Source organism: Tinamus guttatus, unplaced genomic scaffold, assembly GCF_059628265.1.
Source record: "Tinamus guttatus ecotype Peru unplaced genomic scaffold, ASM5962826v1 Tinamus_guttatus_pri_ptg000643l, whole genome shotgun sequence".
In the NCBI taxonomy this organism is placed as follows: domain Eukaryota; kingdom Metazoa; phylum Chordata; class Aves; order Tinamiformes; family Tinamidae; genus Tinamus; species Tinamus guttatus.
The window spans coordinates 407,892-419,073 of NW_028289177.1; the positions used below are offsets into that span (position 1 = coordinate 407,892).

Genomic DNA, 11,182 nt, shown 5'->3' on the forward strand with positions numbered 1-11,182 from the left:
CAGTTCCGCCGTTTCCTGCGCGGCGCCGGGTGGTGAGTGCGCGGCGGCGGCTCGAGGCCGCGGCGATGGGCGCGAGTCGGGGACCGCGATGGCGACGGCGACCCCCGGGGTGCGCCGAACCCCGCCCACGTGCCCCCAGCCCGGGTGTCCCCAACCCCGCCCCGGTGTCCCCGGGTGTCCCCAGCCTTGCCCAGGCGCCCCCGCCGCGCCCGCAGCCTCGTCCCTGAGCCGCGTGTCCCTGCAGGCAGCAATGCCCGAGGAGCCCTTGGTCTGCGCGGACACCGCGACACGGTGAGTCCAGGGGACGGTGCCACCCCCGGGGGTCCCTCCTGGGTGCCGCGCGCTGTCCCCAGCCTCCATCATTGCCGTCCCCGTGCCCTCGTGTCCCTGTGCCACCGTGCTGACGTCGCCCCTGCAGGGTGAGCTCCGTGCTCAACCGGGACGTGAAGCAGTTTGGCAAGACGCACATGTTCGACGCCAACGAGGAGACGTGCTGGAACTCGGACCAGGTTGGGGGACGGAGAGGCCGGGGGGACCGTGCGGGTGGCAAGGCTGGCGCCGCGCGGGCGCTGTGGCCGGTGCCGGTGGCTGAGCCGCGGTGCCGCTCCCGCCTGCAGGGCCCGGTGCAGTGGGTCACCCTGGATTTCCCCCGCACCGTCAAGGTCTCGCGGCTCCACGTGCAGTTCCAGGGGGGATTCTCCAGCCGCCTCTGCACACTGGAAGGTGAGGAGCAGCCCAGGGGCCTGCAGCACCTTATGGCAGAACCCAGAGCTTTTGGGAAGGGCTGAGGCTGGAGCAGAGATGGGTGAATAGCGAGAGGGTCCTCCAGGACCCCTCATTTGCAGCTAATCCTTGTCCAGGGGGGATCCAACCCCCTAGGCTGCCTGCAGGTTTCCGCAGCCCCAAATCCAGGATGCGGGAGCTGGGCTCGGCACAGGGGCTGCACCCTGGCTGGGGCCCGGCCAATGCCCGTGTTCAGGCGGGTCCCCTTGCTCCCCCCTCGCACCCGAAAGCCCCGCGAAGGGAGCAGGGTGCGGGTGCTGTTGTCATTACTGCACCCTGCGGCTGCCTCTGCCCTCCGCAGGCTGCCGAACGGGCGAAGAACTGGCGAAAATATCCGAATTGTACCCCGAGGACAGCAACGCTCTGCAGATATCCTTTGGGACCAACCGCTTGGTGCAGGGGTCCAGAGCTGCCTGCTCTGGTGTCGCAGCCGCAGCTCGAGGTCTCTTGCGGGTGCCCGTCGGCCCCAGGCTTGGCCCGTTCCCTCCTTGACATGCTCCGTACAGCTTCCCAGTGCAGGAGACGGTGCTGGACAAGCTGAGGATCACCTTTGAGAACGGCACCGACTTCTTCGGGAGGATCGTGATTTACCACCTCCGCGTGCTGGGGGAGAGGCTCTAGGGTGGCCCCGGGGCACGTGGGACAGTGAGGGACGTGCTGGCCACTCCACAGTGCGGCCACGTGGCCGCCACAAACAGATGTCAGCGCAAAAACTTGCGTGTCTGGACTCACAAACCAGCCTGTGGCCTCTGCTGTGGGCCTGTACAACTGAATAAACAAGTCGTGCCCCCCGTGTCCTCCTGCCTGCTCCTTGGGCAAGTGGCACCGTGGGACGGGCGCCCTCCAGCCCAGCTCTGGGCTTGGGGCTGCTGCTTCCCAGTGCAGCTGTGTGGCTGGAGCCAGAAAGAAGAGAAGCGGTGGTGGCTGCGGGGTCTGGCTGGTCTCGCCTGCTCTGATAACCCCGAGTCCCGGAGCAGCGGCTGGGCTCATCCTGGGCTGCTGCGTGCCCTGGCCGCGCTTCGTTCCTGCCTGGCAGGACGGTGCTTCCCGCGGGCGCTGGGATTGGGGACCGGCCGCTGCCACCGGCGGGTAGGAGGCCACCAAAGCAACAGACAGGACCCCGCGTGGCTGCGTTACAGAGTTTACTTCCAAAAAGGCAATACGTGAATACCCGCGCGCACAAAGCAACTGCGCCGGGCACAGCAGCCACGCAGCCGCCCCGAGGAAGCGGCGGCACCGGGTGCGAGGCGCTGCGCCCGCGCCGCTCTCCGCAGTCCTCCCGGAGCAGGCGGATCCTGCTTCCTCCTCCGCTTCGTGCTGGAAGCGCCGCTCTGCTGCCGGCTCGGGCGCCGCGGTGGCCGCAGAGAAGAGCCCAGGGGTCGGCCGAGGGCAGCGCCGTGCAGCGCGAGCCGGGTCACACCAGCTCCCTGCTCCGAAAGAGCCTCAGGATGTGATTCTCAATAACCTGCTGGACTAAGGGAAGGAAGACAAGGGAGGGAAATGAAACAGGGAAACCAAGCCTTAAAGAAGCCAGCATCGCTGCGGCTCTGACATCCTCAGGTTGGTCACCATTTGGCTCCCGTTTTCCAGTGGGAGGTAGGGAAATTGCTCTCTCCCGGGGCCTGTCCCTGCCCAGGCCTCTTCTGCAGAGCAGCCCTCGTTTAGGAGGGGGAACAGGACCCACACTGATTTCTCTGGCTCAGGTTCTATGCAGCAGAGCAGGGAGCTGCAGTCGAAGGTCAAGGGAAGCCACAGGCAGCGCTGGGAGTTGCCTGGAGCTTTTTCCAGGGAGGGAAAACCAGGCTCTTTGCCAAACACGCAGCGGACACTTGCCTTTCTTGTGTCCCAGGGCCACAGCCAGATCCATGGGAGTGTAGCCAGAATCCGCCTCAGTTGTCAGGTCAGCACCGCGGGCTGCAGGCAGGCAGCAGGGATGCAGCATTCCCACCGGGACATCCCCGGGGGCTCCCCGCAGGAATGCCGCGCTCCCTCTGCCCGCAGCCGTTCCAACCAGCTGCAGTTTGAGGCCCAGGACAGCGCGGATCTTCCCCGTTACCTAGCAGGGCCTCGACGCACTTCACGTGGTTGCCTCGCACGGCGTAGAGCAGAGGGGTGCCGCCGTTCTGCGGGGATGGGGACGGCACCGTCAGTGCTCGGCGCCACGTGCCAGCACACGGGAGCCGCATTTCCATGGAGTTCAACCCCTCCACTATCCCGCCCCGCACAACACGGTGCTGCTCGGCACCGAGCCCCGCGCTGGCCCTGTTTCCCCCAGAGCAGCAGGTCCCGGAGCTGCTGGATCCCCTTTTCCCCTCTCCCAGCTCCAGGCTGGGTGTCTTCTTGCAGAGCAGCTCTGCGCACGTTTTATTCCCTGATTTTCTGTAGCGATACAATAACTTTGTATTATGTTAGGACACCCGGAGTTTATGAGCACAGTTCCTTGTGGCTGGTAAAATCCCCAGCATGAGCAACTAAGGAAACCATTTAAAATGATTATCCAGATTAATGCACAGCAATGGGTCCTCACTGCTGGTTTTTACGGTGAGCTCTGCGGAGCCCGTGCCGGGCTGGGTGCCCCTGCCAGGGTTGGGTGCCCCTGGGACTCACCCAGTCGTAGATGTTGATGTCCACGTCCCTCTCGAGCAGCATGGTGACGATGTCCGTGTAGCCGCCCATGCTGGCCAGGGACAGGGCGCTCTCCCGCTCCTTCGCCAGCGCGTGGGGGTCGGCGCCCTGCGGACAGCGCCAAGGAGTCTGCTGAGAACTGGGGCTCTCAGCACAACACCCGTCTTGCTGGCACCTTACCGGGTCCATTTTAATGATCAAACATCGCCGGGGAAGATTAAGAGCCTTTCTCCAGAGCTAGTGAATTAAGGCTGATGGTTCCCGTTACTGAGCCCTTTTCCCCCTCATTAGTAACAGTGTTAATTATTATCTGGTCTAGTTGAGGCTCGTATAGTGGCCTGGGTCTCCTCGTTGCTGATTTACCTGGAAAACCCACCCAGTGCTCTGAGCCTTGCTAGCCGTGGGCCTCTCCTGGACTTTGTGGTATCCCTCATCATCGAATCCCCCCACTTATTTTGGCTTCCCCTCGTCTCTGTCGTGATGAATAGCAGTCTTGCTGCTCAAGCAGCAGTGAAGCCAGTGTTTGACCAGCTCTTATGTGGCGTGAGCTCTCGCTGATCTGCAGATACATTGAGCTGGATTGACCTTTGGGAAGCAACTGGATCCAGGATGCGGCGGGGGATCTGGTTCCTGCCCAGCCCTGGCACATTCCCCATCTGCAAGCCCAGCACTGGAGAACGATGCAGCAGCGAGCTCATTAACTGCGACGCTGCGCTCGCACGTGCCCTTACCCATTCTAGCAGGTGACGGACCGTCTCGATCTCTCCGAAGGCAGCAGCCCAGATCAGCGGGGTGAAGCCTCTCTCATCAGGTTTATTTACCAAGTTCTCGCCTGCACAAACAGAAGCGAAGCACCTTGCATGGGAAGAACAAAGCCCCCTCCGCTCCCCATTTCCAGGAAACCCAGCAAAGGCTCTAAAATTAGCCCGAAAGTCTATCAAAGGCTGCGTAGGGCCCGGCAGGACTCTACGTGATCGGGGTAGGAAACACAACCCGCTGCTCCTCTCCCACCTCCCCTCTGGCTGCAGCCAAGGCCGGCGCGCAGCCCGGACGAGCCACGTACCTTTGCGCAGATGCTCCTTGAGCTGGCGGAGATCCCCCTGCGCGGCCAGCTGGTGCACGGACAGCGCTGCGGGACGGAGGGGACCCGGCCGTGAGCGCCGCGCGCCCCCGCAGCCTCCGCGCCCCGTGGCCTCCGCAGCCTCCGCGGCTCCGCAGAGGCCTCCGCGCCCCGCGGCTCCGCAGCCTCCGGGCTCCGCAACCTCCGCGCTCTGCGGCTCCGCAGCCTCCGCGCCCCCGCAGCCTCCGCGCCCCGTGGCCTCCGCAGCCTCCGCGGCTCCGCAGCCTCCACACCCCGGGGCTCCACAGCCTCCGCGCCCCCCGGCTCGGTGGCCTCTGTGCCCCGCAGCCTTCGCACCCCATGGCGTCCGCAGCCTCCGCGGCTCCGCAGAGGCCTCCGCGCCCCGCGGCTCCGCAGGCTCCGAGGCCTCTGCGCCCCGCGGTTCGGCAGCCTCCGCGGTTCGGCAGCCTCCGCGCCCCGGGGCTCCGCAGCCTCCGCGCCCCGCGGCCCCGCGCCCCGCGCGACACTCACTGTCCAGCGTGGCGGGCAGCGCCGACACCTCGTTGCCGCGCTGCCGGTTGGTCAGCGCGCTCGCGTGCCACAGCGGGAGGCCTGCGCGGGGACAGCGGCGCTCGGGGCGGCTCGCGGGGCCGCTCGTGCTTCCCGCGCGCGGCGGAAAGCTGGGAAAACGGAGGCGTTCCCGGGAAAGCAAGGAGCGGGAGAGCCCGGCTGGAGCAGGGGGGATGCAGCAGGGCTGCGTGCGGGGGACGCGGCCCGTGGGGCGGCACAGAGCCCCGTTAGCGGCACAGACCCCCCCGTTAGTGGCACAGACCCCCCGTTAGTGGCACAGACCCCCCGTTAGCAGCACAGACCCCTGTTATTAGCGCAGACCCCCGTTACTGGCACAGACCCCGTTAGCGGCACAGACCCCCCCGTTAGCAGCACAGAGCCCCGTTAGCGGCACAGACCCCCCGTTAGCGGCACAGACCCCCCGTTAGCAGCACAGACTCCCCCGTTAACGGCACAGACCCCCGTTAGCGGCACAGACCCCCCGTTAGCGGCACAGACCCCCCCGTTAGCAGCACAGAGCCCCGTTAGCGGCACAGACCCCCCGTTAGCGGCACAGACCCCCCGTTAGCAGCACAGACCCCTGTTATTAGCGCAGACCCCCGTTACTGGCACAGACCCCGTTAGCGGCACGACCGCCCGTGCTGTCCTTCCGCGGGGGACAGGCCCGCGTTCGCCCGTGTTTTTCCCCCCCGTCAAAGGAAAAGCCCAGGGACACCCCGGCGGCCCCGGCCGCACTCACTGTCCAGCGCCGGCGCCGCGGGGCTCCGCGGCGGCTCCGCGGCGGCGGCGGCGGCGCTCGGTGGCGCCCCGCAGCCCTCCCGCCCCGCCGGGCCGCCCCCCGCCTCCTGCCCCCGGGCGGCGCCGTCCATGGGGCGGCTGCTGCGCGGACAGCGGCGACGCGGGACGGGCGGAACCGGCGGCACCGGCGGCACCGCGGGCCGCCCCCCGGCTCTTCCCCGGCCCGGCCCGGGCTGGCGCCGCCGGGACCCGGTTGTTTCCGGCCGGAGCGCTTTGGAGGGCGCACCGCACGCGGGGCCGGGCGGCGAGGGGCGGGGCGGGCGGTTTCCGTCCGGGGCGGTTTAAAGAGGGCACCGAAGGCGGCGGAAGTGCTGGCGGGGCGGGAGGCCGGCGGCGGCGGCGGCGGCGCCATGGAGGAGCCCGAGATGCAGCTGAAGGTGAAGAAAGGTGAGAGGGGCCGGGGGGACCGCGACCGGCGGCGATGGGGCGCCGTGTGCTATTGACGGGGGTCGGCACCGCGCCGGGGCCCCGGGACCGGTCGCGATAGGGCGCTGTGTGCTATTGACGGGGGTCGGCACCGCGCCGGGGCCCCGGGACCGGTGGCGATAGGGCGCCGTGGGCTGTTGATGCGGTGGGTGGAAAGGGTCAAGTCGCGACATAGCCGGTCCCGACAGGGCCGCAATGGCGCTTGGGCCTCTCCGCGGGGCCGACCGCGGTTCCGCTTCGGTGCCGGCGGGTTGAGGTTCCCCCCAACCCCGGGGCCTGGCCCCGTCCCGCCCCGGGGGCTCCCGTCCGCGCGCCCCGGTTTACCGGCGCTGCAGCCCCGCGCCGTTGCCGTTGCAGTCACGGACAAGTTCACGGAGAGCCTGTTCGTGCTGGCCAACGAGCCCTCCGTGGCGCTGTTCCGGCTGCAGGAGCACGTGCGGAGGTCCCTGCCGGAGCTGGCGCAGCACAAGGTGGGTCCCGGGCGAGGGGCGCGGGGGGACGGGGACCGCCGCGGGCAGCCCCGCGGGGACGGGGCGGCTCATCAAATTCACCCGCAAAACGGGAGCGCTGGGTCCTGCCACCGAGCTGGAGCACAGAGCAACGAGCGGCGTGTCTGGAACGTGGGAAGCACAAGGGAGGGGATCGGTCTGATTCGCGTGCCCTGCGCCGCGGGGTCTCATTTCATCCATAAAACAAGGCAGGGAGGGCGAAGGAGCCCGCTGGAAGCGCGGCGGGATGATGGATCCCGGCTCCCGCGGAGGCCGTAACGCGGCCGCCTCCTCCTCCTCCCTTCCCTGCCTGTCACAATCCATTAGGAGCGGCGTTTCCTGGAGAGATGCTGCTCCGTGCCCATGCTAACGTGCTGTCAGGCCCCGTTTGTCACCTTGGCTTTACCGCCCGCGCTTCCAAATTAACCTGGAGTGTGACACTTTATTATTCCATTTTTTATTAACACTTTTTCATATGTGTCTGCCTGCGGGGTGGGTGTAGAGGTGTGGGTGTAGGGATAGCGGGAGCGGCTGCCGTCTCTCTGGGATGCAGCAGGTTTGTAATAGCATTCCTGAGCTGTTGCTTGCTTTGGTTTAATCAGAACTGCCCCAATTTAGGGAATATGCCCAGAACAGAAGGAAATTGAGGAAATTGTGTGACAAGTCGTGCAGAGGGGAGAGCTCGGTTTGCAGCACGGAGCGGTTCGCGGCGGGGCTGGGGTGCGGATGGAGCCCGGCAGGAGCTGTCGTAGCCTCCCCTTCTGGGAGCCTCTCCGAGGCAGCCGAGTTCATGTCCTGGCTCTTGAACCCCTTTTCAGCCCAAATTGCTGCTGCCCTTCGCTTTCTTCCTGCGAGAAGCAGGTCACGGCTTCCTGCGGCCGCCCAGGGCAGCCTCACAGCTGCAGATGCCTTTGGGTTCTGATGCCTTCCCCTCCAAGCCAGTCCCCGCTGGGCAGCAATTGCCCTCAAAGGCCAGAAGAAGGTCCCGCTGCTCCCTGGGGACAGCGTGTTCCACGGTGACACAGCCGCGGGGCCCTGCCCCGTGCTGCTCCGCTGCCTCCTCCCTCTCCCGGTGTTAGGAAGCGTTTCCTGATGCTTGCCCTGTGTTTCTGTGCTGCTGTTTGAGTCCATTTCTTTTTGCCCAGACCATGGGCACCTCCAGCTTCGCAAACAGGTCTCTGGTTCCTGCCTTGGTGCTGTGATGTGGAAGAGCTGGGGGAAAACGAGAGGTCGTTGCCGCTGCTGAAACAGGAGGCCCGAGGCTGCTGTCGTGACTGTCCTTCAGCTCCGGTTCTCCCGAGGCCTCGGGATCGTGTTTGGGAGCGCGTTCTCCTGCCAGGCCCCGCTCGTAACGCTCGGGCTGGACTCAGCTGGGTGGATGCCCCGTGGATAACCCACCACAAGCCCCTCTGCTCCTCGTCCTGCTCCCGGTCTCGTGCACCGCTGTCCCCGGGAGCAGCCCGGGCCTGTCGGGCCAAAGCCCCATGGAGGGGGATGGCCCCGGGCCCCGGTGAGGCCGTGGTCACCGCGGCGCGGCCCGTTAACGGGGCTGCTCTGCCGTGGGTTAGTGACAGGGCGCTGGACGGGAGGGTGGCAGCAGGGCTGCGCTCTGCAATGCGCTGCCAGGTTTCATCTGGATCAGCACAGAGGCACTAGGCAGGTGTGTTTTCTTCTTTTCCATTCCAAAGAATTAACAGGAACGTTCTGCGTAGATCCGTTCTCGTGTAGTTTAGTCCCAGGATGTGATGTATGGAAGGAGACAAGGTTTATTACGGGTTTCCAGCGTGCCTTGGTCTGCGCAGCAGCTCCAGCTCTGCAGGAGTCTGCCAGCCAGACACGCAGCCTTTGACACAACCCAAGGGCTTAAACACAGGAAAAACTGGGAGGGAAGGGGCGGAAAAAGGTTGTGTGAGAAGGTCACCTCCATGCCTTAAAACAAACGACATGGTTTGATGTTTGAATCTGAAGAAAGGACATCAGGAGAAGAGGCCAGGTGCTCCAGGGAAAGACTCTTTTTCCTAATTAAGGGCGTGAAGATCCCTGGAAGTGCTGGGAATGAGCATCCCTGGCTCTGATACAGGATAACGGTTAAACTTTGGTGTTGAGGAGCTCCAGGGCCAGCGGAAGCTGCTGTTGTACCAGCGTGGCCTGGTCGTTTCCAGCACTTCTCTGCAGAACTCGGTCCAGCTGCGAGCCGACGGTCCTGCCGTGCCGCGGGAGGAGCGGGATGGAGCTGCCCGGCCGGGATCCCCTCCCTTGGGGGCTCAGACCTTCCTCCCCCGGGGAGGCAGAGGAGCGCCGCGCTGTGCCGCACGCGACGGAGCAGCGTGACGCCGAGTCCCCAAAGCCGTGGGGAGACAGGGGAGAAGCTGCTCCTCCGCAGCCACCTCGGCCAGCAGAGCGGGCTCGTGGCAACCGTGGGGCCCTGCAGGATGGGGCTGGGTTTGGGGGTGGATTTTGGGGCTGGGAGCCCTGGCCCCTCTGCTGCGCAGCGCTGCCCGGGGCGCTGCATGCAGAGACTTGTTCCCTTGTCACTGGGAGCTGCGTGGTGGCGTATCCCAGTGCAGGGTGGGAGGGATTTTGGAGGCAGTCCAAGCTCTTTCTGACCTCCTTCAGGCACAACAAGAGGCCCTTGGATTTCTCCTGACCTGTAACTGGAGTCAGCAGAATAGGCCTGAGAACTGGCCCCCATGAGAACGCTTTTTGAAGAGAGCCTGGAGCGCTCGGGGACTCTCTCAGAAGTTACCTGTCGAGCTACCCGCTGAGCTGCCTTTCCATCGTTTTGTGTGGGTGCCTTCCCTTTCCGTGGAGCTGCCGTGCACAGTTATCCATGTGTCTGAAGCAGCCGCGGGTCGTCCTGCTGGAGCTCGTGTGAGGTTCCCTCGATCCCTGGAGGGGGAGGCCCCCAGCGTGGTCCTGTTATTAAGCGCTGCCCCAGAGGATGGGGCATCCCGCAGTTGTGTCCCAGTGCGATTCCCAGGGAAAAGCAGCCGCATCCCTTGTTTGGGCAGGGTGTCCCGGGGGCAGCGCGTGCGCCGCGGTCTCACTCCCTCTCTGCTCTGCTTTCAGTCCGACATGCAGAACTGGGAGGAGCAGAGCCAAGGAGCCATCTACACGGTGGAGTACGCGTGCAGGTACCGCAAGGCTCCCCGGATAACGCCTCCCTGCGAGGAGCTTCTCCCAGCAGCCTGGCCGCTTCCCCTGGGATTGGGAAAACGGGGTGGGAAACCTGCCCACCTCCTGCAATAGAGCAACCTGCTGGCTGAGGGTGCAAAACACTGTCAAGAGGCCTCCTAAGAGCACCCTCGTTTTGGGGTGGGCGCACGCAAAGTGACGCCCGTGGCAGCACTAACCAGCCCTTCTCCCTTCCTCTCTGTTTCAGTGCCATAAAGAACATGACTGACAGCAGCGTGTATTTCAAGAGCATCGACAGCCTGCTCAAGCACGCCATCGCCATGAAGGAGCAGCTCAACTCCGCGCAGGGCCGCAGGTAGCGGGGGCCGCCCCGTCCCGTTGTGACCCTCTGCCGTAACCCAGCCCAGCAGCCGTCTCGGCAATGCAGTTCCATGCTCATTTACATCGTGTGCTGCTTGCTTGCCAGTGACTCCCTGCTTGTGCTTACCTTGGGAAGCGAATAATCATGTTTGCAAAAGGATAACTACAAAATAATTTATTTTCTATTTATAAAGGCATGTTTGGTTGTGTGTGTAATACACTAGATGTCTGCCTTGTCAAGGGCAGCTGGGGTAGGAGAGGGGCTGCACTTGGTGCTGTTCTGTTGTGGTGGCTCTGGGGAGAGTCCTGGAAAGCTCTGGAGAGACGCGGTGCTGACAGATGTCGCAGGGATGATGCACTTTCATGTGTTAGCAATTGAGCTACAGCTACTAAAACACTTGCTAGCAGATGGGCTGAGTCTGTGTGTTTGTCTCTCCCGAGAGCTTTCTTGGTGTTGGAGTCTGACTGTGTGGGAGTGAGAACTCCCAAATGCCTGAATGTCCCTCTCGGATAAAGCACCGCTGCAAACAGGGCGCCTCCAACTCCAGACGGAGCCGTTCCGCAGGGAGCCGTGGCACAAGCTCCCTGTTTTCCCGGCTGTGCCTGTGGCAGGATCGTGCTCGCCGCAGCCTGGTGGCTCTGCTGGTGGCTCTGCTGGTGGCTCTGCTGGTGGCTCTGCTGGTGGCTCGACACCCCACGCTGGCACACGCCGCTTCCCAGCCCACGTGCCTGTGGCTCCTGCACCTCAAACAGCTCCCATGCTGCAAACAGGGAGGCTGAGTCTGAGGGAGCCCTCAGTTCCTGACGCTCCCACGGGTACCAGGGTCCCTCCTGCCTGCTGGACGTGACCGTCTCTCTCTCTTTACAGCTCTGTTGCCCAACAAGCCAAGAATCCTCCAGCCACTTCCTGATTTTGGACAAGACTGGACCCCTCTGC

General features: G+C 64.7%; 3 protein-coding genes across 3 annotated transcripts; 2 read left to right on the top strand and 1 right to left on the bottom strand.

Moving 5' to 3' along the window:
* Positions 1-227: 227 nt before the first annotated feature.
* NR2C2AP (nuclear receptor 2C2 associated protein) lies at positions 228-1,410 on the top strand. Its single transcript, XM_088535699.1, has 5 exons — positions 228-291; positions 419-509; positions 618-723; positions 1,085-1,152; positions 1,288-1,410. The coding sequence occupies exons 1-5, from the start codon at positions 251-253 to the stop codon at positions 1,402-1,404; spliced, it is 423 nt and encodes a 140-aa protein (XP_088391825.1). The 5' UTR covers positions 228-250; the 3' UTR covers positions 1,405-1,410.
* A 775-nt stretch (positions 1,411-2,185) lies between these two features.
* Positions 2,186-6,188, bottom strand: RFXANK (regulatory factor X associated ankyrin containing protein). Its single transcript, XM_088535753.1, has 8 exons — positions 5,971-6,188; positions 5,000-5,148; positions 4,472-4,537; positions 4,140-4,240; positions 3,391-3,516; positions 2,840-2,906; positions 2,617-2,697; positions 2,186-2,256 (listed from the first exon to the last, which is right to left on the bottom strand). Exons 1-8 carry the CDS (start codon positions 6,186-6,188, stop codon positions 2,198-2,200), a joined length of 867 nt encoding a protein of 288 aa, XP_088391879.1. The 3' UTR covers positions 2,186-2,197.
* On the top strand, positions 6,170-11,182 carry BORCS8 (BLOC-1 related complex subunit 8). Its single transcript, XM_088535694.1, has 5 exons — positions 6,170-6,223; positions 6,620-6,732; positions 9,820-9,884; positions 10,133-10,240; positions 11,114-11,182. The coding sequence occupies exons 1-5, from the start codon at positions 6,187-6,189 to the stop codon at positions 11,154-11,156; spliced, it is 366 nt and encodes a 121-aa protein (XP_088391820.1). The 5' UTR covers positions 6,170-6,186; the 3' UTR covers positions 11,157-11,182.

Coding starts and splice junctions, on each gene's coding strand:
- BORCS8 (XM_088535694.1), top strand. CDS start 6,187: ATGGAGGAGCCCGAGATGCAGCTGAAGGTGAAGAAAG. Junction 9,885..10,132: donor ACGGTGGAGTACGCGTGCAG/GTACCGCAAGGC, acceptor TCTCTGTTTCAG/TGCCATAAAGAACATGACTG. Junction 10,241..11,113: donor AACTCCGCGCAGGGCCGCAG/GTAGCGGGGGCC, acceptor CTCTCTTTACAG/CTCTGTTGCCCAACAAGCCA.
- NR2C2AP (XM_088535699.1), top strand. CDS start 251: ATGCCCGAGGAGCCCTTGGTCTGCGCGGACACCGCGACACG. Junction 510..617: donor CGTGCTGGAACTCGGACCAG/GTTGGGGGACGG, acceptor TCCCGCCTGCAG/GGCCCGGTGCAGTGGGTCAC. Junction 724..1,084: donor CCGCCTCTGCACACTGGAAG/GTGAGGAGCAGC, acceptor TGCCCTCCGCAG/GCTGCCGAACGGGCGAAGAA.
- RFXANK (XM_088535753.1), bottom strand. CDS start 6,188: ATGGCGCCGCCGCCGCCGCCGCCGGCCTCCCGCCCCGCCAGCACTTCC. Junction 4,241..4,471: donor CAAGGAGCATCTGCGCAAAG/GTACGTGGCTCG, acceptor CTGTTTGTGCAG/GCGAGAACTTGGTAAATAAA. Junction 2,257..2,616: donor GGCCCTGGGACACAAGAAAG/GCAAGTGTCCGC, acceptor TCCTTCCCTTAG/TCCAGCAGGTTATTGAGAAT.